The 24469-nt window shown below is 37.5% G+C and overlaps 1 protein-coding gene across 3 annotated transcripts; it reads left to right on the forward strand.

Annotated features, from left to right (window-relative positions):
- Window positions 1-373: 373 nt before the first annotated feature.
- On the forward strand, window positions 374-23253 carry LOC121427706 (carbohydrate sulfotransferase 15-like). Of its 3 annotated transcripts, none has more exons than XM_041624232.1 (10): window positions 374-784; window positions 4913-5379; window positions 6076-6211; window positions 8231-8454; window positions 9697-9904; window positions 11990-12082; window positions 13110-13263; window positions 14223-14397; window positions 17309-17453; window positions 19967-23253. In XM_041624232.1, the coding sequence occupies exons 3-10, from the start codon at window positions 6082-6084 to the stop codon at window positions 20152-20154; spliced, it is 1317 nt and encodes a 438-aa protein (XP_041480166.1). In that variant the 5' UTR covers window positions 374-784; window positions 4913-5379; window positions 6076-6081; the 3' UTR covers window positions 20155-23253. The 3 variants fall into 3 exon arrangements, with proteins under 3 accessions (XP_041480166.1, XP_041480164.1, XP_041480165.1); XM_041624231.1 differs by having other exon boundaries at window positions 376-784; window positions 4913-5382; window positions 6081-6211; XM_041624230.1 differs by lacking the exon at window positions 4913-5379 and having other exon boundaries at window positions 6081-6211.
- The last annotated feature ends 1216 nt before the right edge of the window (window positions 23254-24469 follow it).

Below are 24469 nucleotides of genomic sequence, written 5' to 3' on the forward strand. Positions count from 1 at the left end.
AAAAAACATTGATGAAGTTTTGAGGAAAATCCATTAAACATTAAAGAAGTTATTAGAATTTCAAATTTTTGGATTTGTGACCTCATAAACGAGCAGCTGCCCCATATTTATGTTACGTAATATAAAATGCATAAATTTCACATTTTTAATGGTTCGGTGTTACTTATTTTTGTTTTAGTATCGGGTGTGAAATGATTTGTCTATTGATATACTGGATATACATTGATTTTTACCATTCGACATGTAGAAAAGCTGCTCGCATATATGACGTCACAAATCGAATAATTAAAATTCGAATATCTTTTGTATTCTTTGATGGATTTTTCTCAAACCTTTGGCAATATTTATCATTATGTTTTCTGCTATTTTCTTAATAAACTTTTTGTCAGGGAGAATTTGCCCTTTAGAACTAACTAGCACTGTTATAAGTGCAATTCTTTCTCACTCACTCGGTATATCATACATCAGGCTAGGAAAGAATGTCAGTTCCTCATCTCTCTGAAATACTTTTTCGAAGTCGGAGACCAGTAAACCATGCATGGGTAAACCAACAATCAATAATTCTATCGAACGGCAGAAAGAGAGAGAGAGAAAGGCCTTCCCGTCAAACACAATATAACTTTCCATATCAAATCAATAATTATTACGTAACCATCGTTCCTTATAATGTAATTGAATACACGCAGCATTCTAGTATGTAACAGATCCGTTACTGCATGAGATGGACAGATGTAGCTGTATAAACAATCAGGAGAAATGTACTTCATATCATCTCACCCGTAATGTATGTTTTCAAGTGTTTTATCATTTCGTTATATCAGGTTTATCGCGTTTGTTTATGTGATTGTGTATTCGGTATAGAATTTTAATGATTTAAGCATGTAGATGCAAAGGCTTATTTCGTCTATTGCAAATTCGTCTAATTACTAACTCGTTTACTATCATTTGGTCTATCATCAATTCGTCCACTATATCTGCATGGTCCAATTGCCATTTCGTCCACTCATATTTTCGTCTAATAACCAGCTGGTCCAATAACCATTTAGTCCATAAAACATTATGGTCTAATTGGGTAAAGTGTTAATTTGGCGAAATGAATAAAAATGAGTATCAGACCATCTGGTTATTAGACGAAATGGTCATAGACGAACTGGTGATGAGACGAAGTGATTACTGGACCAAATGGTTGTTAGACGAAATGTTGATGGACGGAATGGCATTAGACTAAATAAGGTAGACCATGTAAAAGTGGACAAATTTGCAATAGACGAATCGGAAGTTTACCGATGTAACGGATGCCTTGGCGTTGCCTCCAAAGAAATACAGTTTCTTTCATGCAAGGAGAAGCAGCACACAAAATGTGTGCCGGTCTTCCCTTTTAACTTGATTTTGAGTGATTCTTCTTTAATCCATATTTTCATTGTTCGATTTATACACATCAGTAATGAAATACTCCGAAAATTTGTTTTGCCCAATTGATCGTGGGCCCGGCAGTCGCTGTGCAGTGCCAGATCGACGAGGCCCTATCCCTTTGATTTTTGAACGCCAAACAGGGTTACAGCAAGTCCCATCTTTTAACGTATTTTGGTCTGATGTGGTCGGGATTTGAACTCCAGACCTCCCGGTTGTGAGAATGACGCTCTATACCAAATGAGCCAACATTATCTTAATGTTATTATTGTAATGATTGTTGTATTTAATCTTAATCAGAGTAATACTGAATGACATTAATAAAGGATTTATTTATTTATCTATAAAGCTTGTAAAAGCCCTCTTTTTTATTTGATATGACTGCATGATACCATGCCGATTCAGGCAGGAGTGAATAATAAAATGCTTTATAACTGAGATATATCTACCCAATATACTTCTGCAAAAACCGAACTATCATATCGTTATGTACATCCAATAAGTTGGATAATGATTAGATTTAGGTTAGGGTAGTACAAGGAGAGATAGAACTAGTCGTCACAGTCTGATCACTAAAAAGGGAATCATTCATTTTTTTCCATATTTGGGTTTAGCATTTCCAGTCATTAATCATTTTACTTGAAATGTAGCACCGATAATCAAATTTTGGCAATTTAGGGTGAATGGTGGGAACTTATTTGCCCATAAATATTTGCAATAAAAATGTTGGGCTGTTTTTACACAAATGATTTGGCCAACATAACATTTTTTTTGCAATTGTTGGTAGACTAGCCAATTTGGGGGCTGAGTAAAGTTATTTGGTAAAATATTTGCCCAATTAGTGCCTAAAACAGTGCAGTCATTCTCCGTTACTTTTGTTGAAGCTCCACATTTGCAATTGTTGGTAGACTAGCCAAATATGGGGGCTGAGTAAAGTTATTTGGTAAAATATTTTGCCCAATTAGTGCCTAAAACAGTGCAGTCATTCTCAGTTACTTTTGTTGAAGCTCCACATTTCTTGTTGAGAATCAATTGTGCTCCACTAGCGCTAACGAGCGAAATATTGCTGAGGGCCCCCGGTGGGCTCGAGGGGGGGGGGAGCCCCTGAAGCTTTGGAATAAGAGGCTTTTTAATGGCCAAGAGGGGATCTAATTAATATCAATACAAGGAACACAAATGCAAACAAACTACACAATTTATCTTTTTTCAAATGATAAGTGACTTTTCACAACATACCAGTGATACCGCTAGTTCACGAGGGCGTGCACACATCACAGCTGGCAATATATCTTGCAGCATTTCTCTTTCACAACCTTGGATTTTAATAATCGGCTTGGGAAACAAAGTTTCTGATTTTCAAACTCCTTACTTCTGTGAAAATTATTTGTTTATTGTTATTTACCCGACTTACTTTTCGTGATGCCACACTAATATGCAAATTAAGAACTTTATTTCATATCTGTATATCATGTCACCATAAGATATGATGTGCTTTGCCAGGAGTGGTTAATTGTTAATCGTAAGTTGTTAATTAAAAGCATGGCTTGTCAAGTATAAGTGTGTTTTGGATTTATTGTCATAATTTCAAATTCTGCATCTGAGCAATGCCATCAATTTTCAATGTTAAAGGGAATCCAGCCTTGGCCTTAAACAGTTGTGTTGGGAAGGAGAAAAATAAATTAAACAGAATGGTGAAAGTTTGAAAGAAATCGGCCAAGCAGTAAGAAAGTTATAGCTGCTTTAAAATTGAAATCACTAATACTATGTAGATTCCAAATTGGCAACTGGGTAATTAAATTATGACTAGGGGCAAGGACAACTTTCCCATAGGCCATGTACTTTATTATCAGGGATTTGTGGTTTTCTCCTAAGTACCCATTCCCCTGGGGCAGTAATCTAAATATAACCAAGGTAGTATATTGTTTTATGTCCTCATGAAAGAAAAATATAATTTGAAATAAAACTTTTGGGAAAAATGACATTTTAGCCATAATATGTATTGGAGTCCATGGAAGAGTAGTCCTTGCCTTACATCACTATGACATCACATATGCGGCCAATTTGAACTCTCCATGGGTAAAGTGATCACCAATATTTAAAACTTTTAAAAATTCATAACCTTCTTGTTGTTTGTCCAATATTGTTCAAACCTTCACCTATCAACTTGTCTGATTTTTCCTTTTCTTATAAAAACAAGTTTTTATTTGGGTTGGATTCCCCTTTAATCTGGAAATGCGAAGAGCAAGTAAGAGGCCACCTGTCAGGCCCCACATGGCCCCGCTGAGAATACAAATAGGTGATTCAATTTAATTTACACAAGTTTATATGTTTTTTTTGTAAATGAAGATTTATATTCATTTTCTATGTCTAACAATTAATTGTTAGCGCTGTGATACTTTTGTGTATAGCGCATATATAAATCACCATTGTTTTTATTATTATTAACATGGTCTTTATAAGTGAAGTTTAATATTTTGCTTTCAAAAGTAGTATTGGAACAGTAACGTAGCTGAGTTGGTTAAACTGGATATTGTTTGGTTAAATCATTATATAATAATAAAAAATAATAGCTACTTTTTATATAGCGCTTTTCCCATAATGGCCCAAAAAGCTTTACAGCATATTATTACCCCGGTCATCGGATCCTGACATGCCCGCATACAATGGATGCACCTTCTCCACTCCCTTGGGAGCATTCCAACAAGAGTTCAAAGACTCAATAGCTAGGCATACTACATAGGATTTCGCCTAATAATCAATAAGACGTTGTGTAATTGTCTACATGCTGTAGTATGCTGTGTGGAGCGTTGTGGCCCAGTGGATAAATCTTCTGACTTTGAAACAGAGGAATAGTCTCAGCCATGGCGTAATCTCCTTCAGCAAGAAATGTATCCACATTGTGCTGCACTCGGCCCAGGTGAGGTGAATGGGTACCCGGTAGGATTAATTCCTTGAATGCATGAGCGCTGAAATGCAGCTCGAGCTAAACCCGGGGTGATAATAATAATAACAACGCGCCTCGGAATAGAATATTTCTAGATAGATGGCGCTATATAAATGCCCAGTAGTAGTAGTAGTAGTAGTAGTAGTAGTAGCAGTAGTAGTAGTAGTAGTAGTAGTAGTAGTAGTAGTAGTAGTAGTAGTAGTAGTAAAGTTCACCTCACGCCTTGACACCGTTGGTCTGCATGGTCCCCATTTTCAAAATAAAATCAATATTCGTAATATCCAAGCATGGCTAGGCGTGTTGGCACAGAAGACAGTAAGTGACCAGTCCAAAAAGAAAGTGGATAGAAAATGGGAGAAACATGAGGACGATGAGAGAGCTTTTTAGTCGTTCTGAATTGAGGAAAAAATCGTCATTTTTACGTCGTCATAACCCCACACCTTACTTATTTTTTAATGATTATAATTACATCACACAGACCCTCTATATGATTAGATATGTGCACGATTTTATAGAATGGTTATTGATTTCCCTCTCTGATAAAACCCTCTGTTTTAGAGACGACCCCTCCGGGATTGAACTGAGTTACGAGTGTTGAGACGTCTGAAGGACCGAGTTACGAGTGAAGTGCAATTGGACTGACCGAACTACGAGTAACCTGCCGTTAGACGGACAGTGCTACGAGTAACTTGCCATTGAAGGGACAGAGCTACGAGTGAGGTGTCATTGGACTGTCCGAACTACGAGTAACGTGCTGTTAGACGGACAGTGCTACGAGTATCTTGCTCTTGGACGAAGAGAGTTACGAGTGACTCGACATTGGAGGGACATCGTTACGAGTGAAGCGCCGTTGGTCGGACCAACCTACAAGTAACCTGCCAATGGAAGAACCGAGTTACGAGTTACTTGTATAGGGACCCTATGAAAGGCTAGATCAGTGATACAAAGGGAGCAGATGGCATGATAACTGTGAAACTTAAGATTGAAAATACCATAGGAATGGACAAAAGCTTGTCGACTAACTAAAGGTTAGCATATGTACTTAATAACATTATATAGCACCTATTATACTTTGTAGCTAGACGTCTAATTATTATTACCCAGGTCATCGGACCCCGTCATGCCCGCACACAATGTATGCACTTTCTTCACTCCCTGGAAAGCATTCCAACTAGAGTTCCAAGACTCAGTTGCTAGGCATACTACATAGGCTTTCGTATCCTACCGGGCACCCTTTTAACACTTTTGTGAAGAGGGGCAAATCATGGGCTTACGCCTTCTCAAAGGATGCTAGGCCGCGCCGGTGGGATTCGAACACACGACCCTCTGATAACAAGGCGAGAGTCCGAACCGCTACACCATGATGCTTCATTGACCATGTTGTAGAAAATCCTTAAAATTAAAAAAGTTCCTGCAGCAGAGTCTCGGGAACACCTGCAATCTTACCAGATTGCGTAATCTTACAGGAAATTGGTATTTGGTGTATGGAACCTTACAAATTTCCTTAAATAAAACACCATTTCCCCTTTAGTAAAAAAACTGTTCTATTAAATTGCAGAAAAATTCCTGTCTTATGAATTTACAAAATGATTCTGTTATTGCTTTCTACAAAATATTTTTACTGTAAAATCAGGGTTTTTTAACAGTGTAGATGGCGTTTGACGATAGCTACTAATGTCTTTATACCTCGTATTGCAAATTCATTTTGCCATTTCATATTTTACAGGATGCATATCAACAATAAAGTGGTAGCTGGAATTGTTCTCCTGAACATAGCTGTACTTGCCTACGTATACTACGGTCAACTACAGAATGGGTCCAATGTTGTGCTATCTTCTCCAGCTTACGGCAAGGAAGGTAGGTGAACATGCATGAAAAGCATACCGTGCTACACAGCAAAACTGTGGTGTTAATCGGTGTACACAGAGGACCACACCAGTTATTTTACACCGGTTTTAAATTAGAGGTGTCAGCTTTACACCTATAGGTGTATTACAACTCCTTTGGTTGTTACATTTGCACTCGTTGGTGTTATATTCAAGCTCTAGGGTGTAATTTTAACACCTCAGGGTGTGGTCCTCTATTAACACCAACTAGTGTCAGTTTCAACACCATAGATTTTCCAGTGTAGGCATTATCATTGTAAGAAAATAGAACATAATAGAGCAACTTACCCATTTTAGTATGATGGGGTGTCCAAACTTCGCGCACTTTTCAAAAATAATCATCAGGCTTGCATGTTTTCACAAAACATAATTTATACAAAACCAAATCAAGAAATAGTTACCACATTGACGACAAGATCGTAAACTATAAATCATTGTAGCAGTAGTAGTAGCAGTAGAGGTAGTAGTAGTAGTAGTAGTAGTAGTAGTAGTAGTAGTAGTAGTAGTAGTAGTAGTAGTAGTAGTAGTAGTAATAGTAGTAGAGGTGGTAGTAGTAGTAGTAGTAGTAATAGTAGTAGAGGTAGTAGTAGTAGTAGTAGTAGTAGTAGTAGTAGTAGTAGTAGTAGTAGTAGTAGTAGTAGTAGTAGTAGTAGTAGTAGTAGTAGAGGTAGTAGTAGTAGTAGTAGTAGTAGTAGTAGTAGTAGTAGTAGTAGTAGTAGTAGTAGTAGTAGTAGTAGTAGTAGTAGAAGTAGTATTCCAAGGCGAAGAGGGATGGGGGCGGATTTACAGAAAAAATAAGATATTCTTTGTGATAGGCTATTGACACATTAGATACCATCTCGAGTCATCTCTAATATTGCCTCCAGATGACATTTTCATCTATCTTTTGAATCATTATGCTGTTATTTCTTCTTTTTTGATTGTTATTCTTCCTTTCCCCCTCTTTTGTTACTACTCGGAAAATCTGCTTCCCCTAGAAGCTGTGACGTCGCCCCGGGGGCCGGGAGCACTCGGATTCGAAAAGAGTATATAGGGGCGTGCGCCCCAAAATCCTCAAAGTTACTATGAAATAAGGGGCCCAAATACAAGATGGCCCTCTGAAATTCGGGGTGCTTGGGAACTATTTACTGGAACTTAACTTGAATTGGGGTATTCGAGAATTGACGCCTAATACGAGGGCCGGTGAGTGAAAAAGAAAAGTGAAAATGATACAAACATGACAAACGAAATGACAAAACTGATAAAACTATGTTATTTTTTGTAGCATGTAACCAGGTCATATGTTCACACTTGATTGCTGGCTTAGACCAAAACAGACCAGTTTTCATAGTGTTGGGGCAAGTGCCCGATCGCCCTCTGAAATCAAGCAATATGGTGGATTGGTGTTGGGTTAGTGCTGGGGGGAGTATTGAGTCACACTTGCATTTCAGTTCGATCAGTGTCATGTCTGTGCTATCGGTTATTTAAAACAATGGTATCGAAACAAAAACAAAAAAAACAAAAACAAATCAATATTCTGAACTCTTCAGAGCTCTGAGATTTTCACAAAATGTTGGTCAGATTGTAAGTGGAACAGGGATATAGGATCTCCAAAATGGGTTCAACAGCGATAAAAAGGAAGCTCCCTGAAATGATAGAAATGGTCATCACTTTAGTAAGTTTTTATTTTCTGTCTTTTTATTGTAACGAATGTATTAACCAACCTCAATACAATCAGCACTGACGATCCCGACCGTGGGCCTGTTTCATAAAGGACTTGCAACTGTTGTGATTTTGCCATTGTGGCAATTAACTACCATGGTAATCTTGATTCTGATTGGCTGATGAGCCCTGTTACCATGGTAGTTGCCATAATGGCAAAGTTACAACAGTTGTAAGTCCTTTATGAAACGGGTCCCATATATTATTTTCCCCTTTTTAATAACATGAAAGATTATGTCAAGGCAAGAATGGTTTACTTCATATTGTTTTCTCGCGCTTGAATTTTCAGGACAAGCAGATGTATGGAATGGTTATTCATACGACAAATCGCCGATAGATGTGCCAAAAAAGAAGGGTGACCTTTACAAAATAACGACAGCCATACCATCAGAGAGTCTGAAAAATAAGAATTCTGGGTCACCGACGAGGACGAAAGTCGGACCAGCCGAATTGAGGAGACCCAAGTTGAATATATCATCTTTACCCCCAGACTTATACAAAATGCGGAAACCGGTTAGTACCTTTCACATCACTCTTTCACCAAACATGTATCATTATTGGTCAATATCTGCATGGAGCGCTGAATCAATCTACACAGCAAAAACTGTGGTGTTAACCGGTGTACATAGAGGACCACACCAGTTATTTTACACCGGTGTTAAATTGGTGGTGTTAGTTTTACACCCATAGGTGTAATTACAACACCTTTGGTTGTTACATTTACACTCTTTGGTGTTATGTTCAATCTCTAGGGTGTAATTTCAACACCTCAGGGTGTGGTCCTCTATTAACACCAATTGAACACCAATTGGTGTCAGTTTTAACACCACAGTTTTTACAGTGTAGCACGTGGCAAGTGCATTGAAAATGCAAGTCAGAGATCACAATGAAAGCCCGATAGTGGTTTGTCGAAAATTGGCAAATCGGAACAGTACGCTCCTTCGACGCTTATGAGCTGACAAAATAAAATGCAAATTCGTTCGTCCGGAATCATGGATGAAACTGCTGTTTTGATTCATCGACCCTCGATAAAGACTTCATTGGGTGATTTCAAGTTCATTGGTGACCTTTTGGTGTTGGTGTTGGGTCAATTTTTACACGATTATAACACCAAACATAAAATGAGGATGGTCCCGAAAAGTCACTCACTAGTTGTTGAGATATCAATAATGTGATCTGGATCAGTTTTACAAACTCTGAATAAGTTTTGGAGCTAGGGGAAGCAATCAAAATTTCAACACTAACACCAACACCAAGGCCAACACCGTACTTGAAATCACCCATTGTCATGAACGGTATGAATTTGACAATAGATTTTCTACGTTCTAGTTAACGTCTGCGAAAAATCCTTGTATTATCCTTGGAGACATACATGCTTGAGAGGTTCACTTCAGGCCCGGTGTGTTCCAGGAAAATACTGGGATTATGCGTAATGTGTGGTTGTTGACCTTTCGCGGGAACTTCCAACTGCATGTCAACAGATCCTACAACAGATAAGAGTTTTTGTTATTATTCTCATTATCATTATTATTATTATTAACCCCCTCCCGTCCTTCCACCTTGATGGACGTTTAACCCGCTTACTTTACATTTCTTTTTACTTTATTATGATTCTTTTGCCAATACCATGCTTTTTTACACGATGCTGTTAATAGTAAATTAAAGATATTCTATGAAAAAACATATCATTTTGAAGCCGAGCTTGGTGTTTTTTTCTATTTTTTCATTAATATGTTTAATTATTTGTATTGGCAGGTATTTGATTTACTGCCGAAATCATATTTACCCGGGTACAAGTCTCCGTGCTGGAAGGCGAAGCCTCTGAAGGTAATCCGATGTTTGCCGTACTTCTACCTTCTTGGTATGCCTAAAAGTGGAACGACCGATTTGTGGACCAAAATCATGCGACATCCCGAAGTAAAAATCACCTCAAAAGAACCCCATTGGTGGACCAGAGCAAAGGGTGAGTTCTCACTTCTTCCCGACCCAATTCATGGCCCTCGGATGCGGGGTTGCCGGGGTGAAACACCCCCCCCCCCCTCCCCCAACATTTTCCTTGGGGTGCTGCGTGTACCATTTCCCATAGGCAGCACCCCCAGGCATTCTGGAAGATGTGTAAAAATGGAAAAGTGTAACCAAAAGACCTTCATTTTTTAGTGAAATCCTTCTCGGAACCAATTTTCATTTACATTTTGGAAATGCAAGAAACCTATTTTGTTTGTTTTGTTGTGTTTTTCTAATTTCTCGGACCAATTTAATGTCCTTTTTGAACTGAAAATCCCTTTTTTTTTTCTTTAGTAAAAAAAATGTTCCTAGTGCCCTGACCCAATGCCGTCGTTGTCATAATATCATTATCAATGTGTTAATGAACTTTCTACACAGCAAAACTGCGATGTTAACCGGTGTACATACAAGACCACACCAGTTATTTTACACCGGTGTTAAATTGGTGGTGTTAGTTTTACACCTATAGGTGTTATTACAACACATTTTGTTGTTACATTTACACTCTTTGGTGTTATGTTTAATCTCTAGGGTGTAGTTTTAACACCTCAGGGTGTGGTCCTCTATTAACACCAATTGGTGTCAGTTTTAACACCGCAGTTTTTACAGTGAAAAGGGATTTTTAGCAATCATGACAGAAAGGGATTCTACAAAATCTATCGTCCAAATCCCAACAACTTTGTCGAAATTTGGTGAATCAAAACTGCAATTTCGTCCTGGGGGTGTTCCACAAAGATTTAAGTATGACTAAGAGTCGCACTTAAATATCTAGTTGCGCACAGTATAAAAGGCATGACAGCATTGGTCAGATCATGCCAAGAGGACGCGCACTACTGTGTATTGATCAATAAGATTGCGCGTTGCATTATCATGTACGCGTCGACATTTGAGTGCGACCTAAGTCATACTTAAATCTTGTACCCCCTGGACTCTGGACAAACAATACATTTGCAATTGTTTAGTCGGCTCAGAATCTTACGACGATCCGGGGGGGGTGTTTCATCAATATTTTCGTCCGACAAGTTGTCAGATCTGACAACTTTCCTGGATTCTGATTGGTTGAGAAGCACTGTTACTATAGTAACTGTCGGATAAAACAGGACTTATCGGATAAAACGTCTGACAAGTCCTTTCATAAAACGATTCCCAGCTCTCCCGGTTCACCAACTTTCGACAAAAATCTCTCAGCTGTTGTGACTTGACCGGCATTTTCAATAGATTTTTTTTATGTACCAGAATCCGTCCCTATCGCGATGGCGAAAACTCGCTATTTGGTAAATAATAAATGGTGTTGATTTTTTACCTGATTGCTAAATAAGTATAAATGCTTGTAAGCAAGCAACTAGAGGACTTGCGGCTTAAGGTCCTTTCCGAGGAACCTGGTAATGAGGATTATTGCTTTACCAAAAGTCACTAGCGCACCAACTGGGAATCGAACCCGGGTCACCGGAATCCGAAACCGCCACTTGTGATACGGTTATCAACTACGTGTGGCGCCGGCCGGGTGTTCTCTTTTACTTTCATGCTTCTATGACGACACAATTGATGATTGAACCTATTTGGGTCTGAACGAAATCTGTTTTCGGGATGATTTATTAAGGACCTTTTAGGACGATGGACGACGGTTGAAAAATTCGGGTGCGCCGCCCCCCCCCCCTTGCCTGTAAACGAAAACGAGGATGTAGTACTAACTCGCGCTGTCGTTTTGAAAATGTATCGCGTGATCAAATTCCATGGTAACGTTGTCGTTCTCAGAGCAACTCCGATTCAAAAACTGGAGGACTGATGAAAACTCATAGTTGGCGCATATCCCAAATCAATCCCATTCTACACAATGTTCTAAAAAAAGGGTTTATCCAATATTGGGTAAAATGGGAACATGTATGTTGGTTGGGTAAATTTTACCCAATGCTGCGTTAAAATAGCCGAATATGGGGGTAAAAAAATTACCCAGCAAATATTCATGTTCCCTTTCTACCCAATATTATTATTGGGTAAAATTTTACTCAGTATTTTTATATTACACCTCTTTTTACTGATCTAGGGAAAGGAAAGCTCGGTGATTACACATCCAGATCAAAAGGTTTGGTGAAGTCGTTAATGTTACATCCGTCTTTGAAACCACGACTTATAATCGGTAAGTAAAAAAACCAGGAAAACTGTTTTGTAAGAGTTTGGTGATGCTCCGGAATGGATGCTTGATTTTATTCATGAGGATGAAGGCAAACATTTCGAAAAAGCTTGACTGAATAACGAGTTCTTGATGTATATTTATGTTCTTTTACTGATATTATGACCATAATCATTTCTTGTATTGGTAAAAGTATGAAGTAAAATTGTTACAAGTAGCATTCGTATACAGGATGATTTCGCACATTTCAAAAATTATCATGAAGTTGTTATTCATTCTAAAAAAAAATCTCACAGTTTACACAAAATTGATTTAAATCATAATTACGGCCAAATGGAAGACATTCAATCGCTTGACGGATCGACTTATCTGCACTCGGCTGAAAAAAGTGTCATGCAGGAAGAGTATGACCTACTTCGCACACGATCGTTTTGCGAAGCTTTAGAAAAGAAATCAAACAGACAAAGGTAAAGTAATTGTATCAGATGGAGAGTAAACTGGTTGGACGTATCACATTTTATTGGCTTGGGGAACTTTCCTCGCAAAATGGCGTTTTATTCATGTTTGTCGAGAAGTTCGGATTTTCTCGGAACGGATGCAAATGGTAAAAAAAAATCGCTGATGTCCTGCCAATATTTTCACAAAGGGAGGCCCAATCTTTAAGAAAAATTACTCACTCTGGTAATTTTAGGTCGCGCTTCTGTTGGTGCTGTCAGATTTTTAATATCTTAATTACTTTTTGAAATATGCGACCATGCACAAAATAAGGTAACGCGCGAAACACCACCATAGCAGTAGTAGTAGTAATAGTAGTAGTAGAAGTAATAGTAGTAGTAGTAGTACTTTAGTTCCACCTCCTAAGAATGTGCACCACCCCATGCTAAAACCAGTCTACACCATTGTCATCGATCATCATCTTCTTCATGATCCATTACCACAGTGTCAGTGTAGTATAGTTGCAGTTGCCTGTCGCTTTTGTCTTTCATACATTTTCTTGGTTCTCATTTCACTCGTAATTCTTTCAATCTGGAAGGAGATGGATCCGCGTCGACGCTCTGGGACAATCAAAAATGGAAGACCTGGGATGGGGAACGTTACGAAGGTCCAACGTACGTCACTGCTGACGTCATACACGCAGCCCAACCCGACGCTAAACTTCTCGTCATTCTTCGCAATCCAGTGGACAGGTATCTTTGCCTAAATACTGCCTATATCTCCTTTGATAAATGAAAAGTTTTAAATATGATTTCATCGTGTTTTTTTTTATATTCCAATTAAAATCTCCTTTTTTGGTAATGATGGTGCGTTTTCTTTTTCCATAATGGATGAAATTTTTTCTCCTAAGCCCTGGTCGCAACCGGACGCATTTATACCATTAGCATGATCAAGTACGCATGGGCAGGTAGAACGCTAGGTTTCCAACAAAGCCTGCAAAATCTGGGGGAAAATTCTAAGACCCGTGCGTCTATTTGGTTAAGGATCCATTTTCACGACGCTCATGAACGTTTTGCGAATGTTTTGCAAAAAAAACGCGAATAGAAGAAAACATGGCAAAGTTGATCATTCGTATTTTATGCGACATAACGTGCGCTTATTAATCTTCGGCATCTTCGCCAAAGTTTGGCGGGAGTCGCTTGGAGTTGCTTTTCGTTCGGGAGTGATTTCTTTTAAGTCAAACTTTTTCCGAACGAAAAGAGACTCCAAACGACTCCAAAGCGATCCCGCGAACAATATTTTCGAAGTATTCGAACATTAAAGCGCACGTTTTACGCACAAAATATAAATGCTGGACTTGTACCATTCTTTACATTCTCATCCAATCAAAACATTCGCAAAACGTTCATGAGCAAGTTCAGGACGTACGATCGATATCCTTGCGTATCGCTTGCGTTTATAAGAAAACTAGCTTCATCCCTCATTGCCTTTTGGACACCTTGCGTCTTCTTTGCGTTTTGGTGTGCTCGATGAAAAAGTGCAGACCAGCGCGTACGATGTTCGCAACCTTCTACTAAAGCCGTACGATAGTGCACAGAGAGATAAAAAAAAATCACCACGGGTTGTGACGAGGGCTTCATCAACAATTCTTACAATTTAAATAGAATCGGCTAACTCAAGTAAACCGAATATCATTATTTTATTTCTTTAGGTTGTACTCCGGTTACTTATATTTCAACCCGAAGCAACGCGTAAAAACGAGTGCGGATCTTTTCCATAAAGAGGTCGTGGCTGTGATAAACCGATTCAACAAGTGTCTGAAAACGATGAGCTATCGAGGATGTGTTTACAGCATGAAGGACGTTCATAACCCACATGTACACTGTGTAAGATGATTATCGATCATTCTTTAAACAAGGGAGTTGTACATGGCACCCATGGGCGACGAGTCACCCCCCCCCCCCCCCCCCCCCACCTCCTCGATTTACAAAAATGTGTACGCCTACAGCAGGCCAGCCCCCACCCCCTTATAATTGGCTTTTAAGACCCCGTTTTCATTATTTTTCTAAAACTATATAGTTTACTGAAAACTACGGTTCAGTGGAAACTAGTTTAACGTGTAATGGGAACGCTCGAAGTGGTCTTGGTCTCTTTTCAAGACCGCTTTGCCTCGTTACACGAGCGCACCACTCAACACACTGAACGCAAAATATCTACGCTGCGATTGAAAATTTCGCGCGAAACAAGAGCGTTCCCGGAGGTGTATTTTTCCCCACTTACTATTACCGTGTTTACACGCTCGGCTGTAAAAAAAAAAAAAGCTGATTCTGCATCGGCTCGCGGTTCTGAACCTAAAGCCGATCACAATGTAAACACGGTATATATGTGATAACTTTGTTTTGGAAGCTTTGAATGAGGATACAAATCTCAGACTTGCATTTTTTTCAAAGTCTTTCTTTAGTTTTTTTTAAGAGAACTTTGAAAATCGTTAAAGGCAAGACTCAAATCTGTGTCAGTGAACTTGACTGCAGTAATTTAATTAATTGTTTCACTGATCGCGCCAAACTAGTCGAATTGATCGTCTATATTATGTCCCATAGATAACCGTGAATATTCATGAGCACACGTCTGACTAAATGAAACCCGTGGGGTGCCATTTGTGCCCTTATCTATGCTCCTCGTAGCAACAATACCATGAAGAGGTATGTTTTTAAAGGTCAATTTCACCCCAGAAAAATGATTGATTTGAATAAATAGTCAAAAAATCAAACAAGAATTATGCTGAAAATTTCATCAAAATCGGATGCAAAATAAGAAAGTTATGACATTTTAATGTTTCGCTTATTTTTCACAAAACAGTGATATGCATAACTCAGTGATATGCAAATGAGACCTCCCTCTCTATTTATTTTGTTTTTCATTGTTTGAATTATACAATATTTCATTTGTTACAGACTTAACAGTATAGGTCAACTTGATTGAACCATATAGTATTAAACAATGCTAATTGCACATGTTCGGGGAGGAATTAATTGTCGTTTCACACGACAACAGGAAGAAAATTTGAATATTTCATATTTCACATAATAAAATACAAAAGAAATAGTGAGTGGATGACGTCATCAGTCTTCTCATTTGCATACCGACCAGGATGTACATGTAACTGTTTTGTGAAATTAAGCGAAACTCTAAAATTTAACTTTCTTATTTTACATCCGATTTTGACGAAATTTTCAGTGTTATGCTTGTTGGATTTTTCTCGTTTTATTCAAATAAAAATTATAAAAATTTTGTTGGGGAGGACTTGTCCTTTAAGTGAATTGTTTTTATAGCTATGCAATGTTGATATGATTATAGGGTCTTTGCTTAGTTTTGTTGTTGGTTGTTGTTGTGTTTTTAATGATTTTTATAACTGGGTCTGGATGAAAGACCACACTATATTTCCATGTTATTCAACATAAGTAGGATCGTGGGTCTTGTTTGCTTTTTCATTATTATTACTAATTTTTTATTATTCTTCATCATTTGTTATTTGAGAGATCTGGGTCTGGATGAAAGACTATGCTGTATTTTCATATTAAACATTAATAAGAGTGTTGGGTTACTTTTTGACTGATTCCACCAGTATTAATTAACTGGGTCTGGAGAAAAGACTAAGCTCGGTTATCATTTTTATTCCACTGGCATATCATTATTGTATCTTAGTTTGGACTACTATTATAATTTATTAAATAACCGGGTCTGAAAAAAGACTTTGGACATATCTTATAATTTGTTTAACCACTGGGTCTGGAAAAAAAGACTTTAGACTGATATTGTAATTATTGAATTAACCGGGTCTGGAAAAAAGACTTTGCACTTTTGTGCTATACGAACGCATTGCTATAGGGTTTAGTTTTTAGTTTTAAGTAACTGGGTCTGGAGAATAGACTACGCTTGATTCTTGATTTATTCTTAGCGCATATATTCACAATATAAGCCATATAAGTTGAAACAACAACTAAGACATTAATTCCACCGGTCTTAATTAACTGGGTCTGGAGAAAAGACTACGCTTGATTCTCATTTTTATTCCACTGGAATATCATTATCGTATCTTAGTTTGGACTTGTATCATAATTTTTTAAACAACCGGGTCTGGATAAAAGACTTTTGACTTATATAATAATTTTTGAAACAACCGGGTCTGAAAAAAAGACTTTGAACTTATGTAATAGTTTTTTAAACAACCGTGTCTGGAAAAAGACTTTGGACTTAAATACTAATTTTTTGATTAACCGGGTCTGGAAAAAAGACTTTGGACTTATCCCCAACTATACGAAGGCATTACTATAGGATTTTAGTTTAGAACGGATCGGCAAAATCCCTTCAAATTTATTACATTTGTGGGTAAGTCATTATTACATTAATTTTGTGGGCGATCAAAATTATTACATTTGTGGGTAAAGTGCATTTATTTATTACATTTGTGGGTGAAATTATTACGTTTGTGGGCGTTATTACATTTGTGGGTAAAGTGTTATTTCATTTGTGGTTGCAACAGGGTGTTTTTATGTCACAGTCTTCATTGTGACAAATGCGTTGGGAAAATAGGAATAAATGGACATTTGACTTTCATTTCCTTTTCCTAACGTGTTTGTCCCATTGAAGACACTTTGAATATTTCAAAAACATTGGCATAGAAATACAAAACGCGAGTTATTTTGGACGCGACGTGACGTGAGTGCTAAGAAGTAAGGAGCCCATTTTCGATATGTATCTTAATTCCCCTATTACCACTTTCTTTCCCCCTTACAGCGGCTCCTTGTAGGTGTCTACTCTGTTTACGTACGTGATTGGTTCAGAGCCTACCCACGTGATCAGCTCAAAATCATGCGATTGGAGGATTGGCACGTCAATTGCACGGGAATGCTTCCAGAAGTATTCGACTTTCTCAATCTGCGTAAGCCTCAATTGATCTCTATATTTACTTCAAATATTTCCAATTCGGGAAGAACAGACTTATTTTTAATAAAGAGCTTAGAAATGCGAAAATGTTAATTTTTTTCCAAGATTGTTGATGTTTTAAAGGGTGAATATCCTTCCAGTGAGAACGCCATTGAAGAAGAGAACATGGTTTTTGATGCTACTGGTTCTGTATAATAATAACTCCCGTAGGAACTCGGCAGGACAGCTTTTTGTTAAAGAGAAATTCCAGTGGTTGCAATAAACACTGATTTCATGAGAAAGTCTGTAAAACAAGGCTTAATTGTCAGTATATCATCGAGGATCTAGATCTGGTACAGTTACATTATCTTATCTATGCTGAAAAATGTTCACACCGAAGATCCCCAACACAGATAAGCGCATGTCGGACAATGTATAATTATTGCTTAGAGCGTCGGGCCCGACGCGCTACCCGAATCCTGTGCTTATTTGCTGATTTCTCAGCAATTACACAATTTCTTCCAGAATCCTTTGGCACATGCGTTTTATTTATACAAACAGACACTTTGGTGGTCATTTCATTGGATTCTGTACGAACTCATTTTGATACCGTTACCAAAACTAGCATTTACCTGTATTATGTGTTTATCATTGTGCATTACAACCTCTTATAGCGAGTTCTTGCATTTTCTACGAGGCGGATTCTATAACATAGTAAATCTATTGAATATACCCTTTGTGGCTGACTAGTGAGGTCGACAAACAAACGACAAGCGTAACAAAGGCCTCTACATGATTTCGTTGTTGTAATATATCAATCCGATATCAAATCTGTTTTCAGTAAATCCGTACAATCAATCCAATCCTGAATTAATCGTATTAATCATTTCAATCCAATTGGTACTTTTAATCCTTTCGAACCAATTAGATCCTTTAATCCATGAAAACTGTGGAGCCAATGCTAAAGAAAAATAATCATAAATACCAGCAATATGAAACATCTTAAATACCAATAGAGCAATTACATCAATTCTTTGGAAAACCTGGATATAGTCTTGTCTCAACTACATTAGATTCCAAATTCTATCCATATATGTTTACTCATAGGTTTGCTTCTGTCAAACTACAAACAGAATTCAGTTTCGTTCTCACTACAATAAGTTATAAAAATACAAGTATAAATCAACAATCATTCTTGATATATCAGATAATGAAATGTAGTACAAAATATTGTTTCTTGTAATAACTACTCAGTCTTATTTGATTAAAAAGGGGTGCAGTGACTCTGCTTTAGATTGTACATGCATGCACATATACAGTATACATACTACATACACATTGTCTTAATGAAACAAGAAAAAGGATCTCTGAAATTTCACTTTATGCTTAGAACATAATTAAAAATACATAAAATAAAACATCAACTAACAACTAACCTCTTTGCTTGCTTTCTCGAGTAAATTAAATGTCTCCTGAGCCAGGATGTTTCTGATTTTGAAGGGCAAAATCCTGGTCCCTCACAAACAACTAAATGTCTAAAATCAAATGCTCTGTCATGTCATGGTGCTATGTAGGTGTACTCATAGTCTGAGGGAGTGCTAGATACAAATGTGATAATCAGGTAGTGCAATAGTGAAAGTATATACAAAAAGTGCTGAATCACTTCTGCGCTAATTTTGATGTGCTAATTTATGAATTTGGATGGTGAACCGGGACAGAGGATTGTCGTAAGATTCTGAGCCGACGAAATATCATAGATGTGTCGTTTGGTCATGACAATAGTCACGGACGACGCTGCTCTTTCATTCACCGATTTTCGACAAAGACTCCTCTTTCATGAAGGGTTTTTGACAATAAATTCTCTACGTTCCTAAAACGTCTGCGTAGTGTTGCGAAACCTCCCTCTACTGCTATCGTTTGTAAAACGGGGTATATACATTTTATTTGGATATGAGTTACCATTTGCAATAATTCATAATTGTTTGATTCAATAATCAGGGGCGGTGCAAGGTATTTGGATAGGGAAAGGCAAGAAGACCCATTCCCATTCACTGTAAAAACTATGGTGTTAAAACTGACACCAGTTAGTGTTAATAGAGGACCACACCCTGAAATGTTAAAATTGCACCCTACTGATTGAAATAAGAACAATGAGTATATATGTAACAACCAAAGGTGTTGTAATACCTATAGGTGTTAAAATAACACTGTCAATTTAACACCGGTGTATCATAACCGGTGTGGTCCGCTATGTACACCGGTTAACACCAGATTTTTTTGCTGTGTTCGAACTACAGATACACGACCATCACTTTTCTTTCAATGCTGTTCTTTTGTTGTCTTCTTCTTTTTCTTCCTCTTTCTCTTATATTTCTTTCTCTCTTTCTCTCTTCATTGCTTCAAAAATATCAGGGAGAGATCGCCCCTTTGTTTCTCGAGTCTATGGCACCGCCCCTGGGTAAAATAAAAAATGTGTATTGTCGTTGAATTTTTACCGAATTCCTTTGTATCTTATTTTTTTTCTTACAGAAAGGATGTCCGATAAAGAGATCGAACGAATTTGCACGGAGAAATTGAAAAATGGAAATAAGGTCAAGTTACATGCAGTCGGCGACATGCTTCCAAAGACTAGAAAACTTTTGGAGAACTTTTACGAGGGTTCGAATAAAGAACTTAGTCTGTTACTAGGCGACGAGAAATATCTATGGCGATCGTGACGTCACACGGTAAATCAAGTCATCCTCTGAAGATTACGATAAGGGAGCAAGTTATATGCAAAAATACGCAAGAAATTATCAATAACAAGTCTATTGATCTTGACAACTTCGGCGGATGATATGTTCATCAAAATGTCCTACGCAATCTCATCTTTGCACGTACAGGTGGCGGATCGACTCGGTTCGAATCAAATCAAATCGGTTTACTCAAAAAAAATCCGACCGCTTTCCTTTCGGGTTTCACATCCGCTCTCAGGGTCAATTCACGTTTTCGTCAAATTTGTGGTGCTGCAGTGTTTAATGGCGCTTTTGTCGATTGCGTCCGAACCTCATTGATGCCAATTGTGTTATTATCTAATCATTATTATCTGTGCTTCTAAGGATGTACTGCAATAGAGTACCGAAGCGATGACGTCAGTTACCATGGTGTCATGGCGGCCTGGTTTTAAAAAAATGAACCCGCCGAATAAAAGGGTGTGTTTGTCATGGGAGAAAATGGCTGCTATCGGAATTTGATCGCTTGCAACCTACTTTTCAGACCGGCCAAAGTCATATAAATGAGTACAGACGATCGTCAGCTGTGACTCTGTTAAGAACCAACCCGCCAAGACACCATGGCAACTGACGTCACACTTCGGTACAATATTACAGAAAAAGATAACTGAGACTCTTGAATCGATAGCCATTTGTAGAGATTTTTTTTTCTTCAATAATTTTCAAAGTTAATATCTAGTATTTTGTAAAAGATACATAAATTTATTATTTGTAGCACAAGGAAAATGTATTTCACCGAGTGTCGATTATTATTCTAGAAAAAAGACAGATTAAAAGAATTTTTAGGTACCAGATCATTCAATGCTACGTTTGTGATTTACTCAAACCCCAAAATGTATGTTTACGGGTAAATCACAGTGAATCTGTAATTTGCGGGTAAATAAAGGTTATTTTATGAGTAAATTACAGTAAAACTGTATTTTTTTGGGTCCAATAATTGAATGGTGAGAAAAATCGTGAAATGTATGAAAGATCAAGTCCACCCAACAAACAATTAATTTGAATAAAATAAGAAAAATCCAACAAGCGTGACATTGTAGGTTTCATCCAAATTGGATGTCAAATAAAAAAAAAATGCATGTTTAAGTTTCATTTTAATTTCACAAAACAGATATATAACCATCCTGGTTTATATGCAAGTGATGGGACTGATGACGTCACTTACCCACTAATTCTTTGGTATTTAGTTGTGATATACATGTACATACATTAATCTTCTCCTCATTGTCCTGTGAATCGAAGTTTTATTCCTCCATGAACGTGTGGAATTACCAGAGCAATGGGAACGATTTTTTTTTACTGGGGGTGCTGATGTTAATTTGAAAAGAAGAAGAAAAAAAAGGGAATAAAGGGTTTCCTAACAAGACATGCAAGATGAGGGTAATTTTGGTTACATTCGTCCATTTTCACACATTTCCAGAATACATGGGGGTGCTGCCTACGGAGAATGTTATGCGCAACACCCTTGCTTCCCAGGGCCATGTGAATTACAATCGTTTTATGGTTCAGTCGAGTTGGTTCTTATTGTCAAATCTATAAAAGTTAATTGTTGCATTATTCAACTGTGTTGTAAAAATAACCGAAAATTTTAAATGTTATCACTTTCTTATTTTAGATCCGATTTTGATGAAATTTTCAGCGTTATGCTTCTTTGTTTTTCTCTATTGATTCAAAATCAACATTTTTTTCTGGGGTGGACATGGCCTTTAATTGTGAAAATGGTAAACCCCCAAAATTTGACGGTATACCATAAATATATACAGTGGAAAGTCGTGCAGCCTGTTGCCAGAAACTTTCCGTATTTCTTTTGTGATAAATTCTTTGTAACTTTCAGCACGACCTTTTCTAACAAAACTGTTACGGTTTACCACAACCACATTAGGCTATAGAATTTTCTATCGTCAAATTAGTATTTTTTTACCGTAAAACTGGACGGAGATAGAACAGTAATACCGTAAAAAACTGTGTTTTACTGTCTTGATACTTACATTGCTATGGTCGCATATAAGAGAATGATTCAAGAAGATATTGTAATGTCAAAAGCCTTAATTTTTATTGCCTCATAGCACGTTTCCTTATTGATTTGTTAAGCTTTTAATTGGTGATACGTTTCTTGAAATGATTTACATTATGTACCGATAAATGTATGTATTCATGTATGTACGTGAATTTCAAAAGTCAATGTCACTTTATCAAAAAAGAATGTATTTCTTTTGTACCTTCAGTACATGAACAACAACAAATTCGAGAAAACCGGTGAGGCAGCTTTCTCTAAAACTAATGAATTAATAATCAACAAGCACTAAAATTTTGTATTACAATCTTTTGCCAAATGTTCCTAAATGTTTTGTACAAAAAATAATCACTCACCGGTCGTATAACCAGACATGCTAATGATATTTTTATTCCAAATTTCAAATACGCATTTTCATGAAATACTATTCAATTACGAATGTATGCGGTTTCCTCAACACTCATTTCCTTCAAATGTAAATATAAAATGTCTCTTCTTACTCGTAAGTTAGTATTAGTTTTTGTCTCTCTCTACCATTTATTTGTGTTATTCTGTCTTTTTGCTTTGTCTGAGTTTTTAACTGTCGAGTATTTTTTTTCTTATCTGTATTTTGTGCATTCTATTTATTTTGTCATTGGGGATTGGCCCTGATAGATAAATATGGCCTTTGTCAATTCCCTCCACATTTTGATTTTCTTAGGTTTTGTTACGTAATATGTTTCAACTATTTTTATTTGTTTAGTAATTATTCATGGGTGTATTTTGATTGTGCAGATATTTGTATGATTTTTACGCAATACGTGGAAATAAATTGAATTGAATTAAATTGGATTGAAGTGAAAGGTTGGGTTGAGACAGGGGAGTAAATGAACACACCCTATCGAGGTAAGTGGGGGTGGGGGTATGAAAGGCAATGCTAAGTAATTTTCCATACCATTCGTTTCTGTGAAGATAGTAATAAAAAGCAACAACATTATAGTAATAAATGAAGAAGAGAAGAGAATTTTTTAAAATAAATTTCACTATGCACATGGATAACCTTGACTATGATAAATTATTTTTTGTTAAATATCAATCTTTTCTCGCATTTAAAAAAAAATTGCGGCTTAAGCTCTGACTCTGACTACTCATTCTACATAATAAATAAATGAATATATATATATATATACATATATATATAAATAATGTAAAGAAATGGATGAAGAGAACAATGGTAGGCGTAGCTTAAATCAAGGTTCCCCAGAGCTATCTACCCTTTGGAAAAATTGATGATGCCGAAAAAATGTCTCTGCCGGGAATCGAACCCGGGCCCCCAGCTTTGAACGCCGGTGCCTTAACCACTAGACCACAGAGACGGGTTAGTGGCTCAGCGGCCCTGATCCAATTGACCGTCAGATAGACAGATTTTCGACACAATACCAATTATAATTTCCTTTGTCGGGTGAAGTTGGGTTTTAAACAGTGACAAGCCGCCATGCCTCAGCTGGATCAAAGCTATTGCTTTAATACAAAGCTAGTGCTTTGATACAGTACACGTATGGGAGAAAGTATACAAATGTGTGTGAAGCTATACATGTACAACAGCTTTGGCAACTCTTTTATTTTAAATATTGTGTAAAGAAATGGATGAAGAGAACAATGGTAGGCGTAGCTTAAATCAAGGTTCCCCAGAGCTATCTACCCTTTGGAAAAATTGGTGATGCCGAAAAAATGTCTCTGCCGGGAATCGAACCCGGGCCCCCAGCTTTGAACGCCGGTGCCTTAACCACTAGACCACAGAGACGGGTTGGTGGCTCAGCGGCCCTGATCCAATTGACCGTCAGATAGACAGATTTTCGACACAATACCAATTATAGTGTCCTGTGTCGGGTGAAGTTGGGTTTTGAACAATGACAAGCCGCCATGCCTCAGCTGGATCAAAGATATTGCTTTAATACAAAGCTAGTGCTTTGATACAGTACACATATGGGAGAAAGTATACAAATGTGTGTGAAGCTATACATGTACAACAGCTTTGGCAACTCTTTTATTTTAAATATTGTGTAAAGAAATGGATGAAGAGAACAATGGTAGGCGTAGCTTAAATCAAGGTTCCCCAGAGCTATCTACCCTTTGGAAAAATTGATGATGCCGAAAAAATGTCTCTGCCGGGAATCGAACCCGGGCCCCCAGCTTTGAACGCCGGTGCCTTAACCACTAGACCACAGAGACGGGTTAGTGGCTCAGCGGCCCTGATCCAATTGACCG

The sequence above is a fragment of the Lytechinus variegatus genome, chromosome 14 (genome assembly GCF_018143015.1).
Source record: "Lytechinus variegatus isolate NC3 chromosome 14, Lvar_3.0, whole genome shotgun sequence".
Classification (NCBI taxonomy): domain Eukaryota; kingdom Metazoa; phylum Echinodermata; class Echinoidea; order Temnopleuroida; family Toxopneustidae; genus Lytechinus; species Lytechinus variegatus.

Excerpts from the sequence above, each read along its gene's own strand:
- LOC121427706 (XM_041624230.1), top strand. Across the intron at positions 6,212-8,230 it reads TCCAGCTTACGGCAAGGAAG|GACAAGCAGATGTATGGAAT; the intron begins GTAGGTGAACAT and ends TTGAATTTTCAG. Across the intron at positions 9,905-11,989 it reads TTGGTGGACCAGAGCAAAGG|GGAAAGGAAAGCTCGGTGAT; the intron begins GTGAGTTCTCAC and ends TTACTGATCTAG.